We start from the raw sequence: 26786 nt of genomic DNA, 5'->3' as shown, positions 1-26786 counted from the left end.
TGTGTCGTTTTTATCATGATGTTGGCATTTTCCTTCTTCGACTTGTTGGTTTTAACTGCCTTTTGGTATCTTTCTAACTTTTTCAATGATCAAATACTTTCAATTTTACAGTACGTTTGGAGAAAAGAAACTTTTCAAAAGTAGTTCGGTAACTTATAGAAACCAAATGCCGGTAGTACGTAATACTATATATATACTCGTATATTTTTTCTCAACATTGTCCTTTTGTTGACGCAAACCAGTCTTACTACCAATTATGAAGAACAATTTATGTATCAAATCATTATTTGAGAGTAAAATTTTAGCCTTCAGCGATAGCCATTTCACCTTCTGTGAAATGCATACAGTGTTGTTTTTGGTTAAACGAAAGCGTCTTGTCGCATGCTTTAGAATGTTCTTAATCCCGAATTATCTGGCCAACATTATATACGTGTATTCAAAACATATAAAGGGCAACTTAAGTAAATGTAGCATACAAATGGAAAAAGTAAAATAACTAATTTCAAAAATTAAATATTGTCACCTATTCGTTATATATTCCTTTAGTTGTAATTGCAATTATATTTTTATGACCTAATCGATATACCTTACTGGTTGAGAACTATGTATTTTTCATTAAAAGGAAATTCATATATCAAATGAAATAAAGTCTGTCCTGATAATGTCAGTCATTTCAAATTCTTTATTTCTTTACATTTATTTTATAAATTAACGCATCATGTCATATGCTTATTCTGCGATGATTTGATACAAATTTTTACCTTTTAAAATGCGTTACTGTAAACGAATAGATCTCAAACAACAATGCCTCCTAATACTGTAATAAAAATTAAACTACATAAGTATATTTAACTTTACATAAAAATCATATACATGCATGCTCTACTAACCCCCCTTCTCTCCACTAGCTTGAGTACCAACAAACTTAACAGGATTCAAACAGCTCAGACCATCGGTATCTGCCATCCAGTTTTCAATTGCCTGCACCAACTCTCTGGTTTTGATGAAAATTATCACCCTAGAATCTGGTTTTTCTTTATAAAGCTTGAATATTATATCTTTTAATGCTTCCAGTTTTGGATTAATGTGACTCACATTTCCAACACAGGCTGTCAATACTTGTTTTCCTTCTGTTAAGGGATAATTGATACATAGACAAATAAAAAACACAATTGTTTTTTTTCTTTTTCATTTCCCATTTCTTATTCAGATTGTACACTATATGTTAGTTAATTAAACAAACTATGTACGCTATATGTTAGTTAATTAAACAAACTAAACTGAACTGAACTTCCATGCACATTTCATGCTTTTATAATTGAAATAAAACTTAATACACATATAACACATTTCAGTATCAATACCAAACGCATTCATTTGTAATGTAGGTACACAAAATATCATCAAAGATACCAGGCTTATAATTAAGTACACTAGTTACGCGTTTCAGGTTAAATCCACCATTTTCTACAAAAGAAAATGCTTGTATCAAGTCAGGAATATGACAGTTGTTATCCATTCGTTTGATGTGTTTAAGCTTTTGATATTGCCATTTGATTAGGGACTTTCCGTTTTGAATTTTCCTCGGAGTTCGGTATTTTTGTTATTTTACTTTTTTCGTCAACGTAACAATCATCAGTGGCACTCGGATCGACACATTTGGAAGTCTCATTTAACTACGCAGTTAAAGAGCATTAAACAAAATTAAAGAAATGTCCAACCCTTGGTGCCAAAACTTTTTATGGCGAAAAAAAAATACATGTTAACTACAGTTTTATATCTATCGTACAATATGAAAGCAATTGTATGTTAAAACCTATTCATATGGAAGAGAAGATGAGATCAGTTACATATTTTGTTTGGGTTTTGGCTATATATTTAATGTTACAAGGATTCTTTCAAACCCGTTATTCCTTACTTTGGTAAATTTTCAGCATCTTGTCATCAGTATCATCTGGTTTTAGTCCTTCATTTATACGTTTAAGATACTGTTCAAGATATAGCATTGCATCTTCCACGCGTGCATCTTCATAGATAATCAAGACTTTGTTATAAACCTGTAAATAAATACTTTGTTTAAAAAAAATACAACGACAATGTTTAAAATGAGACCCCTAGTTTGAAATTCTCTTTGGCTCAATTGATAATGGGAAATTAACACATCAACACCCATGTGGTTAGTGTGTGGAGTATTCCCTGCAATAATTGAGATATATGTTCCAAAATGGCAGACAGTTTAAAAATTAACAGAATAACATAAACTTCATACTATTCAAGGATCATATCCAGGACAAAACGTAATTCCTTTAAGAAGATACAAGTCAAGATTAAAAAAAGCCTTGAGGGAATATCATGAACTCAAAACAGATGGGACCAGGTGCGTTGACAGGGTAAGCATCTCTTGTTGCGTATGCATTACCCGCCATGCAAATCCATACTCAGTTAAAAGGTCACAATCCGAAATAGGACAGAGTCAGTAAAATTGCAATTATTGGGACATGCCCTAGTGATTTTAGAGATTATGTGTTTTCCCTAACAGCTGTCAGTCTGGTAACGGAAAATAAAATTTTCCCGTTATCACAGATCTCAGTATAAATTGTACTCACCGGACCTTTTCAAAAAAGAAAATTATATATATGAGACAACCCCTTTTGTCTTTAATGTATCATGAAATATGTTAGAAAAAGGGTCTTTCAGAGGACATAATCAATTTACCTGACAGTAAAATCTATAACGTGAATAATGTGCCAAGTCATGAACATTCTCATTAGTAGTCGTTAGCATTATTTTATTTAATAAAAGAATACGGTATAATAAGGTAACATGTTTTCCCCTTGATTTCTTAACATTAAAAAGTGTCATAAATTTACCAAATAACTTCCTTAAAGTGTTTATTTAAGATAAGTGTGTCAGATACCAGTATATTTGTGAATTTTGTCTTGCATGTTTGCATTACGGTTTTAAACTTATTGAATTTAGAGCAAAACTGCATGAATAGGACATATATATATGATATCAGAGGATTCTGCATTCTATACACTTTATATTTTGAAAGTGCAAAGATCGCCTTCCATTCACAAGTACAAAAGAATCCACGCGTTCTCGTGTTAAGCATACATTCACTCGTAATTTAAAGTATCGGGGCGACGGTTGTATGTTTTACCTGATCCGAAAACACACGTTTCATCTCATCACTGTTGAACTGCCGACTAAATTTGAAGTCGTTCTTTTAAAAGCAGTATTGGATAAATATATGACGAACATGTTTAACTTTATAATGAGAACAGATCTGGCAGATACATATTTCGTATTGTAGCGGACAGATCTGTTCTCACACGTTACAAAACATCAATATCAAGCTGCTGACCAAAGCATAACAGTGTGACAAAAATATTGGCTGTACGAACGGACGGAAGACAAGATGTTTTCAATAAAAAAAAATTTATAAATTTGGAGTTTAAGTTTTTTCAATTATAAACAAAAAAAATGAAAAAAACAACTACATACATCAAGATAATTTCTACATGTTTCAAAGTATCGTCGTGCATCCTGATGGTTTATTTTTGCCGTCTCTCTCCAATGTTTACTTATCCACTGTGTGTATGGGTCTGATCCTTTGTCCGCTGGGCCTTTTAATATACTCCCGTTGTTAGGCAAGAAAGATGCATCTTATCAAAAAAAAAAGTACAGCAAGTCAAAAATTTATTATATCCTGATTAAACGCAGTTATACAAATGTGGGAATCGCATGAAATCAATATATATTACGTCAATATGTGTCAATGCGGGACAAAAGTAGGAATATGACAAGTTGGAGAAGCAAAGACTACATCTGGGTCAAAATGACGACAGTCTACAAATCTCTGCACAGAATTTTAAATATTGAGCAACTTCCAAAAATGAAAGGGTTAGAAGTCACGGATACAGGAATGGCATCAGTCGTGTTGCTCGTGAAAACAAAATCCTATGATAAATCGTATTTTACGCTTTTTATTAAACAAGACCGATGGAATGTAGAAAAATGAAACCTATCCCTAGTAATCTCTGACATGAATTTTTATAGCAGGTCAACTCATGACGATGTCCGTAATCTTTCGAAACAACACTTCGCCTTTACAAATGAAACATTTTGTTTAAGTTGCTTCATAGTCCTCATTCCAAGTCATAATTAAAACACTCGTTTCTATTTGTCTTGACATTATTTTGTTTTAGTTTTGTGAAATGGTCAACGAATTTTGCCCGTATATTTTTTAGATCGTTTAATAATTTGTATTATGTTTCTTTTTGTACTTACATGAGGAGTCAATCATATATTTTTCTATGTTATCCATCATTGCAACAAGTGTTTCGCCAAAGTAATTTTTCTTCCTCACTCCAGTAGATATCGTTTCTAAGCAAAATACAATGTGTTATTATAAAAACTTAACTTTTTTTTATCTTATGTGTTGTTGAATTATATTTTAAACGAAATATGATGACATTCTTTAAAACGAGGTGCATTAAAAAACCAAATGTTTAGTATGTTATCCTTAATAGAACACATCACTTTATATGTCATAAAACAATCTATTGAATGATGTTTTTGAAGTTTACATTAACTATAATGTATCTCATAGTGTTCATTCAAACTATCAATGATTAGCTGTTGTTTATATGATTTTTTTAAGTTTTACTTAACTGAATGAAAACAGTTTCGTTGTTAGATTTTTGTTAACTTTGTTTATAACTTATTGCTACAGAAAATAAACTCTTCATAGATACCAGCATTATAATTTTGTAAATTCGGCAGACGCGCGTTTCGTCTTCAAAAGACTCATCAGTGACGCTCGAATAAAAAAAAATATAAGGTCAATTAAAGTACGAAACTGAAGAGCATTGAGGACACAAAATTCCGAACGGCTTTGCCTTGCCAAACACAGCTAAGGTAATGTATTCCTGGGGGTAGAAAATCCTTAATATTTCGAAAAATTCAAAGTGTTGTAAACAGTTGATTTACAATTAAGACCATATCAATGATACCATGTCAATAAATAATTGCTGACTACTGGGCTCGTATCTTTTAAAATAGTACCTTGTTCTGCAACAATGACATGTTCTGTTAGTTCCGGTAAACATTTATTTACTGTAGAAAGTTCTTCAGCATCTAAGTTTGCCATCATCTTTTGAATGTATTTTTGTGCCATCACCTCGGAGTTAGCTCTCCCAACACCTAACGATGCAGTTAATCCAACCACCTATACATAAAAAGTTAAATTTAAGATAAAAATTTCAAGGGCAGATTTATGCGCTGTACATAGTGAAAAATAAAACATACAGTATTTCTTTAATTCGTTTTTTAATTCTGTTTTGTTCTGATTTGTATTATTGTTATTTTTTATTTGTTTTGCTATGCTTTGCTTTGTATATTTTTGGGTTTGTTTTGGGTTTTTTTTATGTATAAGAAACATTAGTGTGTTTGTCCTCTTTACATTGGAAATGAATATATAAGCAATAATGACAACAAATATTCGTTAGAAAATATACAATATTATCTGTGGTAATAACAGTTTCAATTCTAATAAATAACATTATAAAGTAATGTTTGTTACTGATGCTGAGTTGCAGCTGTCATTCATTTCCATAAGAATACGTTGTCAACGTTTGCAAGTTACTGGTATTGAATTACAGTTGTCATTTACAACACTAACATTTAGAATACTCAAACAAGCGAAAATCTGTGCTACGTTTACAGACAACGTATTTGCCGATAAAGATGGTTTTATAAAACTGAGTTTCTAAGGTTCATTGGAAATGCTTTCTTGTTTCTTGTATTGAAAATGGTGTATAAATTAAAAAAATTTAATAAAACACTTACTAAGGGCAATTTCTGTCTATCAACACTTTCATCAAGTTTAAGATCCATGTATTCATCCATGATCTGTGCATATGCATGACTAGCATTTGCATGGTGACATTCATCAAAAACCATTAAAGTGAAGTCCTCAACTTTAATTTCATTGTTCTTCAATGCATTAACTACCAGCTGTGCTGTGACAACTAAAATGTCCCTCCTACATACAAAAAAGTCCCAAATTACAAAACACTGTTTTTGAAAGTTTGATTTAGAGGAATACATCGAACAAAAGATAAGCTGTTGGAACGGAAATGTGTTAATGGATTCAATATCACTGTTTGCTTATCATGACTGTGTAACAAGGACTGTGGTTTGTAATTCAGGGTCTATTTTGGTTTAATTGCTTTTGTTTTGTCTTGTAAGTTTTGTAAAGTTCCTTATCAGTACTTCGGTACTGACATGATTAATAACAGACCTTCCTAAAATTGTCCGTTTATGAATTTTAAAATTATTAAGAAACAAGCATTCTGAGAGTATTGCATGTCAATACATAGTCCCCTACCGGGTAAAAAATCATTATACTGGAACAAAAAGCTAACTTGTTCTACAACTTGTCCTGGTGTAAACAAAAAGAAAATATGAAGTCAATATCTTCAAGCATGACTAAAAACAGTGTGGAAAACTGATTAAATGAGTGAATTTTTCAAGTCCAAGGACCATCTCTGCACAAAATTATCAGACCGAAACAAAATTTCGAACTTGATCTGTATAACTTGTCATGATAAAACTATATACCAATTATCTATCAATATCTTCAAGCATGAGGAAAAAAAGTGTGGGAAACACTTTAACATTATATATGATATGATTAATAGTTCTCTAAAATTAGATATGATGTAATACAGTGTATATCTATTTTAAAATTATAATCAAATATAGTTAATAGTTCCAAATATTTTTTTCTTTTATTTGTCACAAACTAATATAGATTTGTAACTTATCTATAAAATGTCAACAATTTTTATCTACACAATGTAATGTGATATATACATTAATAAAAATAGATTATTATCTAATTAAAGGATTTCACCTCATAATTTTTAAATATATACATAGCATTCAGAAAATTAGTTTATACAAAATAACAAACAAACCTGCCAAAAAATTATTCTTCAAATAATTTACCAAAGAATGTCTTTTAAAAAATGAGTTATCTCCCTTTGTACAGAAATATGGTTTAACATAGTACTATAACATTAGATATGGTCCAGAGTTATGGTCCATAACTCTGGACTAAAGCACCAGACCGGAACAAAATTCGAACTTGACCTATAACTTGTCATGGCAAAACTATATACTAAATATGAAATCAATATCTTCAAGAACGAAGAAAAAAAGTGTGGAAAACTGATTTGCCAGACTGACGGATGGACAGACGGACGGACGGACAGACAGACGGACATAGTACAAACCTAAAGTCCCCTTCCACTTCGTCGGTAGGGGACTAATTAAAGTTTCAACTCCCTCAGGCAAAGTTGACCTTAGATGGATTTGGCTATGTTTTAGGTACTTTTTGGTTATATAGTTCTTCAACTATTTTGGTTATTAAACATCCTCGGCTTTCAAATATTCGGCTTTGAGAGTTCCTGATGAATGTAAATCCAGAAAAGCGCTTCGGACGCATCAAATTAATGGCGTGTTGTTTTCATTTTTACAGCACTTGGTCGATACCTCTGCTGGTGGGCTATCAGTCCCCGAAGGTATCATCAGCTCAGTAGTCAGTACTTCGGTACTGACATGATTTATAACAAACCTTTTAAAATAGTCCGTTTATAAATTTTAAGATTGTTAAGAAACTAAGGTTTCAACTCTCAGGCAAAGTTGACCTTAGATGGATTTTGTTTGAGGTACTTTTATACTAGTATATAGCTCTCCAACTTTTTTGATTCTTAATAACGTGGTGTTTTCATTTTTTACTAGAATAGAGGTACTGTGATCAAAATGATACCCAAAACGCAAAAATCAAGACAAAGTGTATGCCTTGCGTAGTAAAACCTTAAAAATCATTCAGATCAAAAAGCATATTATAAGAGATGCTTATTTGTAAATGTATTACAAATCATGATTGTTTACTGTGATTATGCTTTTGTCCCCTTATTTACTTTCTGTTTCCGGTTAAAGTGACCGAAATGAGTTTAATCGCATCTACTTGAATTTGATTCCAGTTCACTAGTTTTTATTTCCAGTCGAAGTATTAATGACTTATTGTTGAGCAGCCTGGAATTTTTCTGTGTCAGAGACATCATCAGGGCCAGGTCCGTATATAATGAATCATTGCTTCTACTTGAAATTGGTATTCAACAAACACCGTTATTTTCATTACATTAAGACATCCGGGTGCGCTGTTGAATTAGTTCGACAGTAGTTTACCGATGTTCAAATCTCGTTAATCGATTTGTAAGAGACGAATCAATGAAACAATCAGGAATCGTATGAACTCCAAAAGAAGAGATATCGAATGCGTCGACAAGGTAAACGTATCCTGCTATGCATTCATCACTAGCCGAATGCCAATTCAGTCAAAATGTCACAGTCGACACAATCGGTAAAATAAGATCAGACGACCAAACTGATATCTAATGATCTACCACCATGAAAACATATCATATAGGTCAATCAATTCGTGACGGTGGCCGTTTCACTTATATAGAGTTGATTTCATTTGTTCATCCTCTTAACTCTGTAAAGGCAGTTTTGTTTGTCACTTTCTAAGGGTACTGTACGTCGGGAAATTAATATTACGTTTTATGGGTGGACGGGATGTAGCATTTTGACAAAAAAGTTGGAAGATACCACGAGACCATCAAAATTCATATTTCGAAGAAAGACTGACAGCACATAGCAAAATAAGAAAAAGTCGTAAAGAACAGTCAATAAAATGAAGTCAGAAAAATAAAAATTGAGCAACACGAACCCTAAAAAAAACCGAAGGTGAATTGAGATTCTCAGAGAGGCTTAACAGTTTCGGCTTTACAGGGCACATGTCGCGTTTCAATTAAAAAATTTTGATGTACTTAAACTTATGTTACAACTTCCTCAAGCAAATATTAATTTTCGAGCATTATTGTTTTGTTAAGGATTTATCAGCTTTTATAATAATAAAAAATCCAAGTATGTTTATGGTTATTTCGTTGTTTGGTCTTCAGTGTATACCCTGAAGAAAGTCATACCAGTAACACGTGTTTTGCGCACGGAAATCCATTCCAAACGTTTAAATAACGGCATTACCAAAAACAAAATAGGCTGAGAGAATAATTTGTTTCTGATTTTTATTCAAATTGATAAAAACATTATCAGGGAAAGTGACCAAAAGAACTTAAACTGAACACATGAAACCAAAAAAGGTCAATTTTGCCGGAAGGAATTGCTTCAAAATTTACCGAATTATATGGACTGGAAAATGTACACACAAAATGCATCCTTTGAATCATACCAATAACGAAGTATCGCTACTAGTACCCTCATTAACTGATGGTCTATCAGCATCATGGGGTACTTAAAACTAATATGAGTTCCGTGTCAACAACTCGTGTTGTACGAGTCTGGGATAATTTCATCAAGTATGCTCGAGACCAAAAGTTTAGAAAGCCTAAATAATAACAGGAAAGCACAAAAACCAAAGAGTGAGTTTTTTGTTATAATTCTATAATTTAAAGTCACATGAAACGAGTTTCTTAAGATTTTAATTTTATCGAAATTATTGAACCAGTGCATACATATATACTAGTGGTTGTTGATCGCAAGATTATTAACTTTCGAGTTTGTTGCCGAAGTTTACCGGATCGTGACATTGATAAACTATAAAAACAGAGCACGTGGAAAGCGTGACAGATATGCGAATTGAAAGAGCCATGCCATTTGTTTTAATATTTTTCATGCGTTCCTATTTGTTAATTAAACTATTCCTTAACAGTTGTTGAATGATTTGTAGTATTAAATTTGTTCTTTAAGAATCTGTTATTTCTATTTACCTTCAAGAGCACGTGTATAAACATTCTTTAATCACTGTTTTCCTCTCGCATTTGCGCTGTGCGGTGCCCGAAGTTATAACGAGAGGTCTCGTAGTTAAAGTCACTACTCCATATGGCAAAATATCGGTGAATTAGTGTCTGGGAAGTCAACAGTTCAATATCGTTACATTTATGAAGATTGTGATAATATAAACGATTTTCTTTTTAAAAAAGGTTCACGTTCACTTCTTTTAGAGTAAAACTTAGCCATTCAAGTATATGAAATATGTTCAACTTTTTTTTTTAATTTGAAGTTTTATATGACTTTAATTCCTATACCGAACTTGACTTAACCAGATTTCTACACGATTAATTATCTGGTGTCATATAATTCATATTTAAGATAATTATATTAAATACTAGTATTTTGAGTATATGTTACCGATCTTATCGATTCCTCAATGCGAGGTAGAGATGTAAAATGCAAGAACACTCTCCGTGTCCATCCTGTGATTATGGGTATATTTAAAATTGAGAATGGAAACGGTGTATGTGTCAAAGGGACAACAACCCGACCAAAGAGTAGAAAAAAATATTAAGCATTAATTTCCTTTAAACTATTTGTCAATATTTTACTTTCACTGAAAGAGTACCCAATGTAATTTGCAAACCTAAATGATCAAGTATACATACTTATTTAACCATGAAGATAATGATTTTGGTATCTTTGCATCTCTCTGTATTTCCCCAGTGATGAGTTTTACTTTGTAATTTGATAGATACTTTTTACATTTATCAGCCTGTTGTTTGGCCAGGGCACTTTGCTCTACTAAGAACACAACTTTAGGGAATCTGTTAGTAGTCTTTTCCATATGATCCTGAAAATAACAATAAAACATGTCAATTTTGCCAATTGAAAAACATTTTAAATTTTAAGTAAGATTCCAGAAGACAATGTATAAATTATCCCCAAGATAATAAAAAGGAAAAGCAAAGTCGTTCAAGACTTAAGTTACACTATGAACTTATGAAAGTAATATTTAACTCCAAGCTATTGCGTTTGTACATGTGTTATAATCACTTTATGCCTATCCTTTAACAAAATAACGAATTTTTTAACTAAATTCTATTCAAATCACCTGTATAATTTTGAGTGCTACATATGTCTTCCCACTTCCAGTTGGTGCCACAATAATGCAGTTCTTGTGGTCTAAGGCAGGTTCCGCCAACTCCATTTGATAACCTCTGAGGCGTAGTTCTTCTTTCACTATTTCATTATCAGTGTCGGAGTCCTGATCGTCATTTCCAACTGCATCATATGCTGTTAACATAAAACATAATGGAGGCATTTAAAACAAAGAAATCTATCTAAACTTACAATAGACTGAACTATGATAGACAAATCAATGAAAATGAATGGATGACTACAACTGTGAGCATACTACTGAGAATAACTTGTTATTTAAAATTATGACAAAATATTTAACAAATATTAGTCCGGTTGTTGTGCCAGAAATGAGTTGTTTCAAATCTACCGTGCTCTATGATATAAGAACCAACTGTAAATTCAGTTTGGCAGGGCCTGACTCATCATTTTGAAAAAAACAACTCACACAAAAACAAAAGAAACGACGTGTCTATCAAAGACTACTCGCATTTTTTCTTAAAGCTACTTCAAAGTCAATTGCCAATCACTACCTATTACAGATAAATAATGTTTCCCCAAGACCAAAGACCAAGTGAGAATAACTGTATAACATAGAATTACATATTTGGTTATATATTAATTTATCAATAACAAGATCAATGATAGCGCGCTCCTAACGTACCATATCATAAGCCTCGTATCTTTTTATTATCCATACAACCATAAAGACACTGTGATAGTGTTAGAGGCATGAAACAGTAACTCTTTTTATAAAGAACTACTTGGTTGTTTTCCCTAAATTCAAAATAAACACAAAATTGGGCCGTTGTCTTGGTGATATTTTTTGTTCATTTACGTATCTATCTATCTATCTATCATAGTTGTCCAGTTATTGGGCAAAAATGCAAAAATATTGGTAAAAATAGTCATTAAAAGGCAATGACTCCAATAAGTGGTTCTATCAACTCATCCAACTTGTTGTAACAATCCTCAAGTTTCAACCATCTCTGTAGAGTGAATGCCACACCTGTCTTGGAAGGACATAAATTATCTTCAGATTTGTAAAACTGTCGGATATGTATCTGTAGAGCACCTCTGAATATATTCACTGTGACATAACAGTCACTACCAAGATGGAACATACATCTATGATCTCCGGTTGGTACGGACATGTTAGATGTACAAGACATTTCAAACTCACTCTTTTTGCTCATTTGTTCGGTAGTAAAGTCTTCTATTCCAACGGTTGTAACTGAAAAAACAATGCCTGACGGACATTATCCCTCTTAAAATATATGGCACAGGAATTGTTAATCTTTCTTACGATACTAGTAATCAAGATTGCATCGATGATTTTTTTGTACAGTGCAGCAGCAAAACATTTGATTTTCAAAATGGTAGTCTTATTCGAAATGAACTAGATTAAGCCCTCCTGACTAAAGGCCGTTTTGTCATTCATCGGTTGCTGTTGTCTTTTCGTATATATATGTATTGATTTTCTTCAAAAGAATCACTAAACAGAATGAAACAATATTTGGTAAAAAATGTTCTTAAAGGTGTTTTTTATGACTACGGTGCCGTTTCTTCCAAAAAAATGAGGTCCCCTTTGTCTATTCAAAATTCTGAATGGCTAAATTTTTAAAAACTCTCTCCTTTTGAAGTAACTTTTGCAATTTCATATGAAGTCTAGGTAGTATGATTTTTTTAGCTCATTCACCGTACCTCTTGTTTCATTTGAAGTTAATATTCTCTTCAACATTGAAGGAGTAGTTATGGCAGGTGAGCACTTCAGGCTCCTGGAAGGAAAGCAGAAGTTGAGTTTTTTATCGTTTTTTTAACTCTCTTTCTCTCCTGAAGAATTGCGTATTTAATGTTTTCCTTCTCCTAATTTGTTTCTAATTTTCATCCCAAATTGAACAAATAGTTATCAAAGGTACCAGGATTATAACTAACATTTTTTATATTAAATCGTGTTTTGTTCATTTGTACAATGCAGCATTTCTGAAAAAAATGATTGATGGTTTCTTGCTTAAACGACAAACGGCAACTTGTTCGTGCATTTTGTGGGCAATCTGAATAGAAGTCTGGACATAAAAAGTAAACATACGGAGAGCTAGTTAACCATGTTTCAAATAAAAAAAATATTACATACCACATGGAGTAGAAGAAAATTCTGTTCTACTTCAATTTGAAATATTGTTTAAAGCTGTGGCTAGCATTTGCATGTTTAAAACTTGTCTATAACAGTACAAAAAACATGCCAATTTTTCAAAACAGGTACTTAACGACTAATTTATTTATACATGTAGACTATGAAATACCTTTCAAAAACAACAGAATAAACGCCTTAATATCAACTCTTTATTTTTTTCAACTTAATGTGTGTCCCTTTTTACTCCGAATAATTTTTATTGAAAATAAGCATTTATTGTTTGGTCGAAATCAAAATTTAGAAACTACATACGTATGATAAAAAAATAGTAAACAACCAAAGTAACGGGAAGGTTAGCGATGATATTTTATTTTGTTGATCATAAAAATGTGATCGAAATCATGTTCAATATTTGCATACGAGGGAAGCTTGGCCATACGTAAATGTTCGACGCGATAGATTGCCAGATGCAAATATCAAAGCAACAACATTCGTTCTAAGTCTAGACGATTTTAAAATATTTTTCATAAATATAAAACTTGAATAATATTATTGTGGAAAATCTTTTTAAAAATGTAATCAAAAGGAATGAGATTGGTTCTCTTTATGTCAATGGAATAGATATCAAACATGATTTTCAAATTCAATGAACAATTCAACGATAGCATGACACGACAAAAATAACAAAAAGCAAATATTTTTTAATGACAATTATCTATAAAATTTTGTGTAAACTTACGAGATCCCAATATGTTGCTCATTTTTTCAGGGCAAACTTCCATTGCTATATCTCTCTTTACATTTTCAACAAAAAGTGAGTCGAGCTCTAAACGTCCAGATTCTGGTTGCGACTCCGAGTCTTCTTCTGACAGCTTGTTATATTTTTCATCATCTTTTTTCTTTGCCAAAAGCTTCTCCTTTGTAATATCATCATCTTGATCCAAATTGAAGTTTGATACAGGTTGATATGTTACTCGATTCACTGTCTGTGGGGCACTCAAATTATCACTAGATATTTGGGGTGGCTCTGTAACTGTAAAAGAGGATTAAATGTAAGTATTTATGTACATTGTATCACTAAAATGTGAAGCCTATTTAAGATCGTGTTAATCTGCATAAAAGCAGACTTGTTATGTCTTCTGTTTATCCACATAATGCTTTACTTTTGTCATTTTCAAAAGAACTTTCTTATTTATAATACATCAGATACATTTTAATTAATTTTTTCTATGATTGCAATGAAAACAAAACTGTTTTTATACAATATTAATATTACATTATATCAACAGCCATGCTCTTAGTTACTTGGTTCCCAATTTATATGTCATACATTTTCAGTTTTCTCGCATTTTGAATGTGGCACTGAGCTTTCCTGGCGAAGGTAATTCAGTATGTTTTGCTTTAAAATAATGTATCCCAACAGAAAATATATCTTAGGTTAAACACTAGTAGTCTTGTAATAATATTAAATATAATGTTCAAGTTACATTATAGGTTTCAAAATGTAGTACACTGAGTTAAATTTTACCAGACATGTAGTTTTCTTTTGTGTCATACTCAATGTTAGACATGTCTCCTTCAAAAGGTTCTGTTGTCTCATCAACATCAATGTTGTCGGATAGGACACAATTACGAGCTTGTAGCTCTGCAAAACATACACATGTTTTAATAATCATTTGAGAATAGCAGAATAATGATGTATCCAAAATAGAATTGAGATAAATTCACAAATATGAAAAATTCACAATTGACCTGGATCCAATCAGAACATTGTCCAGTAGAATATTATTTTGTTACTGGTGTACTGTGTTTATTAAATACTGTGGTACGGGAAAGCTATTAGATTCAGTCATTGAAATAATTTTTTTTTTGTTGCTTATGATAATTTTGGATTAATTAAATTCTATAAATGAGATTGTTTTTTACAGATAAGTTATGCGAGTTCAATTTATGTTCAAACCTTTTAAAATCATCTGAATGTTTTAAATATAATAATACAATTTTCCCTCACTTTCAAACTTTTCTGGATCGATTTCTTTCACAACATGTGCAGAACCATTTTCATAAAGTATTTGCATGAATTCTGGGTACCAGTCTTTGGGTTTCCGTTTTGGAAGATAAGTCAGAAGTCGGAACACAGCTTCATTTTCACCATACATTCTACTCATATTATCAACCTCTTGCGAGTCTTTTTCACTTATTATAGACTTTTCTTTTAAATATGGTAAAATTTCTTGTGGTCTTATAGTTTCAGACAATGTCCTCTCAAACAGATTTATTAAAAGTTCCCAAGCGGGTGCATCTTCATAGTTGACAAAATTCCCTTCGATGAAATCATTTACCCATTCATAGTCTGTAAAGGAAATAATTTTTATCAGCATATCCAGGCTCCTTTTTTGTTTTATTTTCTATTGCATTGCAGCCTTTCATACTTTACTAGTGATTTAAATTCAGTGTAAGTACTTTCTCGAGTATTTTGCCGTTTTAATTTATGTTTCTTCGATCTTGTATGTCGTCATGACATATTCTATATGTTTTCTCATGATATATACATTTTTCTGGCAAAACTGTCCACGCTTGAATATGTTGAGAACCACAATAATAAAATATTCATCAATTATATCACAAATTATCAGTTTGTCATATTTTACCTTCACATTTATTTTACACCGAATCAGAGACAAGTGCTAGATACTACTTCAATTTAAATTCGGTAAAGAAAGACAATAGAAACCCGACAAACTCATAGCATGAAGTAATACTTTTAAGTTTTGTAGTTATTTCAGTGCAAACTATTGGAAATTTTGATGACAAAGACACCATTTTGTAGAAATAGCAAAGTCTATGCTTTTTAAAGGAATCTTTAAAATGAATCTGAACAAACTATAAAGAAAATGGTGTAATATTTACACATTGAATTGTGTTACATTTTGTGTTGACAAACTTTAAGTTAAGAGAGATGGGATAGAAAAGTTTATGTGTTGGAGGTGGATTGGAGACATAATGATATATTACCATCTTCTATTAATGCTTGTTTGAAGATCTGCCATTTTCCTTCATAATCTTTTTTGTCTAACATTTCCAGTAACTTCTCCATTGCACTCTGGGGTGAGTCCATTCTCTCAAGTGATCTAATGGACCCTTTTTCCTCTGGAAGTTAGCAGTAAAATTTACTTAAAGATATGCAAACGGATAAGAAATTGTTCAAGTTTATTTATTCATTTGAATTAGGAATATACAAATACAATGTATGTGGTCATAGATGTTTAATATTTCTCCAAAAGAAAATATGCAATTTAAAAGGTTTACAATAATAAGTTCGAATTATACGTTTAGTGACTTTTATTTGTAGTTTTAAGAAAACACTTTGAATACAAAAACATCATAAATTCGACGTATTATGTATAACAATTAGCATTATCGTTGTTATAGCTGACTATGAGGGTGTGGACAGCTTTTGAGGGAGGTGGGAGGTGGGGGCGAGAGGTGGGAGGAAGGGGGAGCGAGACAAAAAAATAGGTGGGAGAGAAAAAAAGATTCTAAAAGTGGCAGGTGGGAGATAGGGGGCGGGAGGTGGGAGAAGGGTACCCCCCCCCCTGTCCACCCCCTCAACTATACGTTATTGATTTTGCTCATGTTGTAGACCGTACGGTTACATGCAGTTTCTTATTTTGTCTACGTTAGTTGGTTTCAAATGAATATATGTCTCATTGACAAGCATACCACACATCTACTTATTTTTGTGAAGTATTAATCTAAATGTTGGTGCTCTGAAGTATTCCTCGATATTGCATATATAGTTATAGACGGGTGTTAAATATCGAACACAGAGAGCAGACAAGGTTATATTGGTTCTTGTTATTTAAAGTTTATATAAGATGAAAGGATTAGTGCATGAATGTTGGTGAATTTTTACCCCCCCCCCCCCTCTTTTTTTCAATCTTGTACATTTTAATGTCCAAGAGATTTTGACCCATGGTGATGGCCTTACTGTGGCTTAGAGATTAAAAAACAGCACTAAAAGCGCTGTTCATTTGTATTTGGTTTTTCGTGTGGGTTTAGTGAGTTTGAGTGTTGACTTGAAACTTTATTTGCTTCCTTTTCCATTCTAGCGTCGTCGTAGCATTTTCTGACGTATGATAATTATAATTCATTTGACTACATGTGATTTATTTTATTGAATAAACATACCCATACTGAAGACTGATCCTAAATTAGTTAACAAACCAGATGGTGTCACGTTCTTAACGATTTGTCCGTGGCACAACTCCATAATCAACTTCCTCCAATGATCATCAATATCCACGTCTGCCGAATAACCACCAGAGCCTGTAAATATTTGCAGTGAGATTCATATGTTCTGTTTGTACGACGAAACATTCATAGCGGTTAGAAATAACAAATATTAGTTTTATCAAGCATTGTTATTTCATTTTTCCAGTATACACATAGCTTTCAGAAACTCTGAGTATTCTTATGTCAGTATTGGTGTCTTGTGTCTAATTGGTTTATTTTGTAAGTTGGTTTTATCTTTTTGTGCTTCGTGCCAATCTGATGATTCAAGCCCTTTCCATTTGATGTTTGCAGTGTGTTCTTATGTAGTGGTGTTACACCCCTTACCCAGGTTAGAACAAGGGTTGAACCTTTACAAACATGTTTAACGCCACCACATTTTATATGTGTCCCAAGTCGTTAGCCTGTAGTTCAGTGATTACCGTTGATTGCTGTTTGTCCTATTATTTTTCTTTTATTGTTTTATCATTATTTAAATAAGGGGGAGGGTCCACTCCACATCTGCATATGAATAGAAGTAGATAATATTTGAACCTTATATACTGAAAAAATGCAGAATATATATATATATAGATTCTACCACTGCATCGAGTGTGATACGATATTTATCCATTCGAGACAGTTAAATTTTCAAATTTAAAACGCGAGGCTCGCCGAGCGTTTTAAATATTTAAAATTTAACTGTCGAGAGTGGATAAATATCGTATTACACGAGATTTGGTGGTGGAATCTGTTTCTCTAATGATTTTCAAACAATATGCAGGCAAACTTATTCCTTATTTTTGAATGATCTGCAAAAAGATGTGTTCTTTCTATGTGACATCATCAGGCATGGTCGCCTTTTTTCATGCCGTCACAATAGAAAATTCAGAGGAAAGCAAGAAAATTCGACGTCATAATCGGATTTTAACCAATGAAGAACTGAGATCAAACGAACCACACGTTGATTAAATTTTTTTTTATACAATGGGTGCAGAAAGGGATAAATTGACGAAGAATTACAGAAATACAGTTTATATATGGATTGGTCCTGGACCCAATTGCTTTTAATATAATTATTCGAGTATCCCCATAAGTGAAATCAAATTCGAACCATTCTAAATATAACAAGAAAGGAAACATATAGGCTAGGGATACCTGATGAGGATAGTCCCAATTCTACTTGACCGAAACACAGACCAGATTTGGATCTCTAGTCTAAAAATACACACACAATAATTATATTACAAGCATGCAAGTCGGAAATTCTAAAAAAAATTAAGATAAATACTGAAAAATGTATTCCATAACAATAAATATTTATCCTACACCGAAAATGCCAGCTCTAAATATATCCACATCAAAATTGAATTAAATACAAAGGGTTATAACAAGATACACTGGATTGGTCCTGGACCCGATTGATTTTAATATAATTACATTGACACGTTTTATTAAAACATATAAATTTTGCTAAATGAGCAAATCTAAAATTTTTATCAGAGCATTTCCAAATTAGCTGCAGAAATCCTATTTTTATCAATATTCAAAGAAAAATGAAATTTATATATTTTTTAATTGAATTTTTGATGAAAACATTGCAAAAATGAGAAGAAGAAAAAAATAGAAAACACATTGTCTAAGAGAATATTTTGTAGATCTAAGAATATATAATGTATTTATTGTAGGTGATTATGATATTGAAATAAAATTATCTTGACCAGCTAACCATCTGTGTTTATTTGATAACATCAATGGACACCAACTGTGAGAGAAGCACTTAACCTAATCATTTAATTGCTTGTATAAACAATCAATTACATTATTTCAATGCTGAATATCAGGAAAAATCGGGGCTGTTCTATAAAGTATATTAATCAGGCTGTTTGTTTTCTCGTTTGCATTGTTTTACAGTTTGTCGTGTCGGGGTCCTTTATAGACTACTGTATGGTATGGGTTTTCTCACTGTTGAAGGATAGTATTGCGACATATTATAGTTCCAAGTGCTTACATCCACGTCATTTGGACTATGGTGGATAATTGTCTTAATGTCAATTTTACGACATCTCATTATTTTTATATTAATAAAGGCTATTACCGGAATGTGTACTTTAATAATATATAGGTGAGAAATGTAAAGTTCTTTCACGGGAAAATTCTTCTATGTTGTCGTCTTTATCTGATTTCAGTCAAGAGTTGTTGTTGTTCAACCTTGCCGAAGAAATAATTTATTGTCATTAATGTCTTTCTTTCTGAAAACTACAGCGCTGTGTCAACGACAAGCTGGTCCAAATAGGCTAAAATGCAATCGTGGTGAATCAAATGTCGCATTTGAAATAATTTCACTTAGCCGATATTTTCTTTCGAATGAAATTCCTATTATTTCAAAGAACTTAACCTTTAATGTCCGGGTCAATCTTTCTTGCAATTTCTGCCATTCCAATCCCTATCATGCAATCAAGAAATTCTTTGAACCAAGAATGAGGATGAGGTTTGACAACTCTGTCTATCAACACAACCAATGCTGCTTTTTCTTCTCTGTTATAACATTCGGTACTAATATCCTGTACATCTTGATCAGTCAACAAGTCGTGGCTTTTTAGAGCTTCTGACAGCGGTTTGGTTTCTATGCTTTCCTCAAATAGTACACCAACAATGTTTCGCAGTTGTGTATCGACAGTAGGGTCATACTGCTTTAAAAGTACTTCTGGGACGAAGGTGAAATCTGTGAATAAGTTAGATTTAGTATTAACTTAAAAGAACAAAGGTACTGTTTTAAATCACAAGACATTATGTGTTGTTGACCATGATTTTTGCAGGTGTAATGAGATAGTGAGACTAACCATTGAGTAAGAGTTCGAGCTAACCATCGAGTAAGAGTTCGAGTTACAGTTCGATTTATATTTCGAGTTCGAGTTGAAGCTCTAGTTACATTGCGAGTTCAAGTTTGTGTTCCAGCCAAATTTCGAGTTAGAGTTGTAGTAGCGTTTGTAATTTCAATTCGAGTTAAACTGCTAGTCCTAGTCACATTTCGAGGTAGATTTCGAGTTATAGTTCGCTCGAAATGTGACTCGAACTCGGACGTTTTATTTGAAGCGTTGGGTTAGTGCTGCATTGATGTATATCCAACATGTCCTTTTTAAATTTGAACTTGAAATCTAGAAAAGCGCTTTGTATACCATGTCGCAATCAACTTTCAAATGAGAACAACTGTGCAATGACAGCAAAACTGTGGTCTATAGTTGTATAAATAAGTATTTGTACAAGATATTTACCAAGATCTTGTTTTAGCACTTCGATAAGTGTTTCCCAGTTATCACTTTGATCTACAATGTCTAAAATATCCTGAACTTTCTTTTCCTCTGTGAATTTGCTTTTTCTCAGTCTTTTAACTTCATCTACAAGAAATTTCTCTCGTTTTATTTTGATATAAATAAGAAACAGTAGCAATTAAACGTAAATAATTAAATATCAGAAGTGAACATGTATCAGCAAGAATAATCTTCGAAGGTGGCAGACCCTAGTGTGTATGGAAGAAAGAAGAAATTTTGATGAAGAATAAACAAGATGGAAAAAACATATCGAGATATACACCGCAGATTAAGGGAATATCCAATTGCAAGGAATGTCTTGAATTAAAATAAAAAAAAGAGAATATTTGATGCATCAAAGCAGATGACCACCAAAAATATCCAGGATCTTAAATCACTTCCTTGAAACTTCCTAACATTCAAATAATTCTCTCACTTTCCATCAACTGGTTAAAAAGTGAATACATGCATGACTGACAGTCAGTTCTGACTTGGTAAGGGAACTTTCTGAGACATCGAACCTGACAATGGTATGACAGTCTTTTGTTTTCTTAAATCTGATTCAGATTTTATAATCATGCATGATTATTTTCTAATCTGTAGATTCCTGATTTTACACTATATAAACTCATGATCGCCAAATGTAAATTTGTCAAAATCGACAGTTTTAATCATCCTTAGATATGTTTAATTTGTTTTTGTGTTAAGAACCTCAAATTACACACTGTCATAAAAAAAAATAGGCGGAGAATATAGGTTGACGAGAAACCAACAACACCATGGCAAAAAGTAAAAACGAAAAGAAAAAAAACACAATCTACAAAACACTACATAGAAAACAAAACACTGGGCAACACGATCCCCACCGAAAAACAGGGTGTGATCTCAGGTGATCCAGAAGGGTAAGCAGATCATGTCCCCAAAAAGGCAACCGTCGGGATGATCGTAGTAAATATGATTTGATAGGTATGTCCTGTAATAGAGGCCGTCCGGGATGATGGTAGCGGAAATTTGAACTGCCACTGAAAAATGAGGGTATATTGCAATAGAGACAGACATTTTGCCTTACAGCATGCCACCTACGGAATCGCTCAAAAAGTTGTTGCAAGTGTTCTTAACGTATAGAGAACGTGACATTCTCTCTGCACGAAGCATCGGATTTCACGACGCCATTCTGACCGGACGTGGCTGCGTACTTGTACATTCTGCACAGCCAAACGGACGCCCCACTTTGTAAGGGTTTTACTGCCGGTTAGAATAAGACATGAGTGACCATCCTTGGGGGCGTAGTAAATATGTTATATTTTCTGTTTTGTAAATTGGAAATTTCAAAATATATCTTAAACGTCTTATATTAAGTATCATAATTTTTTAGTAATTTTCACTGAATTCATAGTAACTTAACTATTAATATAACGTTGTATTGATTTATATATTTTTATTGTTTTTGATGCACACTTGATGAAATACATGGTTGCATTATGGTTAATAAGGAAAGCGATGAAGATCAGGGCATAATGTATTTTATGGAGTGGAGTGTTGGAGTGGCGTGTTGGAGTGGAGTGTTGGAGTGAACTTTTGGAGTGAAATTTTTGAGTGAGATTTTGGAGTGAAATTTTTGGAGTGAGATTTTAGAGTGAAATTTTGAAGTTAAATAGAACACAATAATAAGAAAAGAAATGCAATTACAATGTTATATCCGAGATTTGGAGTGAAATTTGGAGTACATAGTATATTAGGCAATATGGGATGCGTGGTTGCATGTGTGTTTTATAATAACAAAATACGAGATACGAGATACATGAAACAAAATATCTGTGAAATATACTAAAATGTATATCACAATTAATTAAACCGAAGTTTCAATTAAGCATGGCAGCAAATGTCATTTAAAGTAGGCATGTACAGAAGGGTTGAGTACAGTGGAGTTTTGGGTTTAATAATTAATAAGTAAACCAATTTTCAATATACAGTTTTTATTTAGTCTAAAAACATGGAATCACCTTATGTACATGTATGTCTAGAAAAACTTATAACTTCATTCTTTGATTATGATATGATTTTTATAATACATGTACATGTACTTTGTATCAATATCATAACTAACTTAAGGTTATACATGTATCTCCAAACATGCAAAGTTGAGGTCACACACACATGTTTGAAGGTGCTTTGAAATAGTGTACAGGTTATAACTTTTTCTTGAAAAGAAAGTTTTGTTATTAGACCCCTACCGACGAAGTCGAAGGGGACTTTAGGTTTGCATTCTGTCCGTCCGTCCGTCCGTCCGTCCGTCCGTCCGTCCGTCCGTCTGTCTGTCTGTCTGTCTGTCTGTCTGTCTGTCTGTCTGTCTGTCTGTCTGTCTGTCTGTCTGTCTGTCTGTCTGTCTGTCTGTCTGTCTGTCAGTCCGGCAAATCAGTTTTCCACACTTTTTTTCTTCATGCTTACAGGTATTGATTTGAAATTTGGTATAATGTTTTATCCTGACAAGTTACAGATCAAGTTCAAATTTTGTTCCGGTCTGATGATTTTATGCAGAGTTATGGTCCTTGGACTTTGATAATTCACTCAAATAATCAGTTTTCCACACTTTTTTTCGTCATGCTTGAAGATATTGATTTGATAATTGTTTTATAGTTTTATCATGACAAATTACAGATCAAGTTCGAATTTTGTTCCGGTCTAATGATTTTGTGCAGAGTTGTGGTCCTTGGACTTAGAAAATTCACTTCCGCACTTTTTTTCGTCATGCTTGAAGATATTGACTTGATATTTGTTATATAGTTTGCACCATGACAAGTTATAGATCAAGTTAGCATTTTGTTCCAGTACAATGAATTTTTAACCGGTAGGGGACTATGTATTGCCATGCAATACTCTCAGAATGCTTGTTTAGGTTGTTATAGGTTTATATCAGCAATGTCTTTGACGAGTTCGAAAATCAGTGCTGATCAATTATTTTTGAAAGAGTTATGTCCCTTGGAAACATTAAATATATGGAAAATTGCATTGTTGGCGCTCTCATTTGTACAATTCTTGTAGAATTCCATTCTCTAACTTAAGTTTGCCTCAACCAAATTTTATGAAACATATACACAATGCTTATTACCACAAAATAAAGATCAAGTTTGAATTTTGGTGGGGTCACTTTAACCATTCTCGAGTTATGCCCCTATATAAATGGAAGGTGGGGGAGGTGAAAAAAAAATTGGAAAAGGGGGGGGGGGGAGGGGGGGTAAAAAAGAAATTGTGATGGGGGTGGGGGTGGGGGGGGGGGGTCAATTCGCAACAGCATAATGTATTGCACAAAAGCAAAAGATTGAATATAAATTCAAATCATATAACCAATTCTAAGTTCTTTGACTTCAGTAATTCTGTGTCAGAAACCTATTATATGTCAAATATTTAATTACAATCCAAATTCAGACCTGTATCAAGCGCAAATACTGTGTCCATTTTTGCCCCAATTGTTCAGGGTTGGACCTCTGCGGTCGTATCCAACTGCGCTCGGCGAAGCAATTCATTAATTATTGCCCTTGTACCTTTGATAGATAAAATATGTGCAATGCGGGGGACATTGGAACTATGTTCTTTTATTTTTATGACGCTCAACGAAAAATGTTATGGTATGACTGATCCTTTTCAAATATACAAAATAAAAGGTCAGATCAATTATGGGGGTCCAAGTCCCTACCGGTCCGAATTTGGAATCCACAAAGAGGGCGAAATATAAAGTTTCTAAAAAGAAATGTTGATATATTCATTCGAAAGGTTTTGACTTGTTAGATCCAAAAAAATGATAATATTAGGGATCCCAGCCCTGCCATGTAAAAAATGTAGGTCTAAAAAAGACTGAAGTATGTCCAGCACATTACTAAGTTAAGCACAATACTGCGTCCACACTTGCTCAACATAACTTGTTCAACTTTACATTCTTCCGATACTGCGGTTCTATCATGCAGTGCCCGCAGTAGCCCCTGAGTTAAAGTATAACTTGACTTCGAAAATTGGTTTCTAGAAAAAAAAAAAAGCATAGAAAGTCACCACATGATTTACTTTTAAAAAGGTATGACTTCAATTCATACTTCAGCCTTAAGTCGAATTGTCAAAAAACTCTAAGAACATGCAGAGCACAAACTTTCACTTATACCAAGATTCGAAATGCAGCATGGTATTGTACACGACGAAATTACAGACCAATTGAATGAAGGACACAAAGAAATGCTGGATCAATACAGCATTAAATACTGACATTTTTTACCATCCTTTTATGTGTGTAGACAAACATTGATAGCAAATAGATTTTAACATCCTATCATAGTTTTTCTTTTAGGTGCTACATCAAAAGTTAAATGTAGGATTAAAAAGAAATTGGAACCTGACCAAACCAACTACAAAAAAGTTTATCGCCAGAGGGCTGATTTATAAATAAATGTAATGGGTGATTGGAAGGCACTTTTTTTTGCATAAAACTAGCAATGATAGGTCCTCAAATTTGTTACAATTTCATGCAATTGAAAAAAATCTGCCAGGAACCCCCCGACCCCATTATTGTATCCGAAATTGAAATTTTGATGTAAATCCTTAATAGTAAAATGTCTTGATATATTTTCTCAATGAAAATCTCGGACATAACATTGTAATTGCAGTTCTTCTCTTATTCTTGTGTTCTATTTCACTTCAAAATTTCACTCCAAAATCTCACTCCAAAAATTTCACTCCAAAATCTTACTCGAAAATTTTCACTCCAAAAATTTCACTCCAAAAGTTCACTCCAATACTCCACTCCAACACTCCACTCCATAAAATACATTATATTCAATTATAATTGTTGTTAGATATTTTGAAATGTTCACGACTTTTGATTTGAAAGAATTTTTGTAACACGAGCCACTCAATATTGTGATTGTGATTTGGACATAAACTATATTATTCACTGAATTTCCTGTAAATCTTATATGATACTTACGTATATGTATATATATACCCGTCGTTTTAAATACAAATAAGAAAGTAAAAGTAATAGCGACTAGAGCCTGAATATTTGAGACAAAATAAATAAATTTATGATTATATGTATTAATTATCATGATTACATTGAAAATAAAGAGGCTATCATCATACATTTCATTCTCAATTTGATCAACCTGATATTATTTGCAACGCTTAAATTTACTTAATATCAATGAAGTCATTCGTATAATAATATGAAATAAATGCATACATTGACATTCAAAAATAACATACCATCACCCAGAATCCGTTTTATCTTTGGTGAAGATATGAGTTCTCCAGCTTTTATGATTTTAGCCAGAAACGGAATGAACACACCAACCATTTCTCTGGTATTGGCTTTCAATTATGTAACGTAGTTGTAAATTTCCTGAAATCGAACATGGTATTACCCTTTTCTATGAATAGAACCCGATGCCATAATTAGATAATAAATTTCCGGACTATTTATACCCCCACCTCGAACATGTCGAATGAAAGGGTGTATGGATGTCCTTCCCTGTGTACTATTCGTCCGTCACATTCCGGTCCCAACATAATAGAGAACAGCTAAGACATTAAGCAGTATTTTGAACCACTATATAAACACAGGTTAAATCCGCGATTTTTGCCATTTTAACATTTATGGTTATAGATTTATTGTTGTTGGTTGCTTTCAATCGATCCCTGTTAATTTATCGAGCAAACTATTTGATGTCTTAAAGGAGCATTGGATACGAATTCGACAAAAAAAGAAAAATACGATTTTGTTGTTGTTGCAAACATTAATAAATGCGGAATAAAGAAATAATTTTTCGCTATTTTCAGTCAGTTTGGTTCAGTTTCGTGCTATTTTCAGTCAGTTTGGTTCAGTTTCGTCAAAATAAGCTAAAACATAACTGATGTATTATTGACTTGCAAGTCAACAATTCTACACATTTAAATCCGAATTTATACAACCTTTAGTTTGACATTTTAGTGCATGTATTCAGCATGTGATGGACAGCATGTTCATTCATTTAAAAGAAAAGTACGTGTGTTAAAATTGAAAAGGTGAAACAAGGGAGACA

General features: G+C 32.7%; 1 protein-coding gene across 4 annotated transcripts in view; it reads right to left on the bottom strand.

Moving 5' to 3' along the window:
• LOC127734694 (antiviral innate immune response receptor RIG-I-like) overlaps positions 1 to 26105 on the bottom strand; it is a 161064-nt gene extending 134959 nt beyond the window's left edge. For 2 of the 4 annotated variants that reach the window (XM_052244688.1, XM_052244690.1), the window contains exons 1-16: positions 25972 to 26105; positions 20689 to 20811; positions 19812 to 20138; positions 17333 to 17470; positions 16157 to 16291; positions 15153 to 15494; positions 14670 to 14786; positions 13881 to 14174; positions 10982 to 11163; positions 10536 to 10720; positions 5854 to 6049; positions 5071 to 5233; positions 4294 to 4389; positions 3508 to 3668; positions 1919 to 2057; positions 891 to 1130 (exon numbers count right to left, since the gene is read on the bottom strand). In XM_052244688.1, the coding sequence (XP_052100648.1) occupies positions 891 to 1130; positions 1919 to 2057; positions 3508 to 3668; positions 4294 to 4389; positions 5071 to 5233; positions 5854 to 6049; positions 10536 to 10720; positions 10982 to 11163; positions 13881 to 14174; positions 14670 to 14786; positions 15153 to 15494; positions 16157 to 16291; positions 17333 to 17470; positions 19812 to 20138; positions 20689 to 20811; positions 25972 to 26062 (2929 nt within the window). In that variant the 5' untranslated portion in view covers positions 26063 to 26105. The remainder of the gene's footprint in view (positions 1 to 890; positions 1131 to 1918; positions 2058 to 3507; positions 3669 to 4293; positions 4390 to 5070; positions 5234 to 5853; positions 6050 to 10535; positions 10721 to 10981; positions 11164 to 13880; positions 14175 to 14669; positions 14787 to 15152; positions 15495 to 16156; positions 16292 to 17332; positions 17471 to 19811; positions 20139 to 20688; positions 20812 to 25971) is intronic. The other 2 variants (XM_052244691.1, XM_052244689.1) reach the window with 2 other exon arrangements.
• Between the last annotated feature and the right edge of the window lie 681 nt (positions 26106 to 26786).

The sequence above is a fragment of the Mytilus californianus genome, unplaced genomic scaffold (genome assembly GCF_021869535.1).
Source record: "Mytilus californianus isolate M0D057914Y unplaced genomic scaffold, xbMytCali1.0.p SCAF_3, whole genome shotgun sequence".
NCBI classification, from domain to species: domain Eukaryota; kingdom Metazoa; phylum Mollusca; class Bivalvia; order Mytilida; family Mytilidae; genus Mytilus; species Mytilus californianus.
This window is presented reverse-complemented; position numbering and strand designations above follow the sequence as displayed.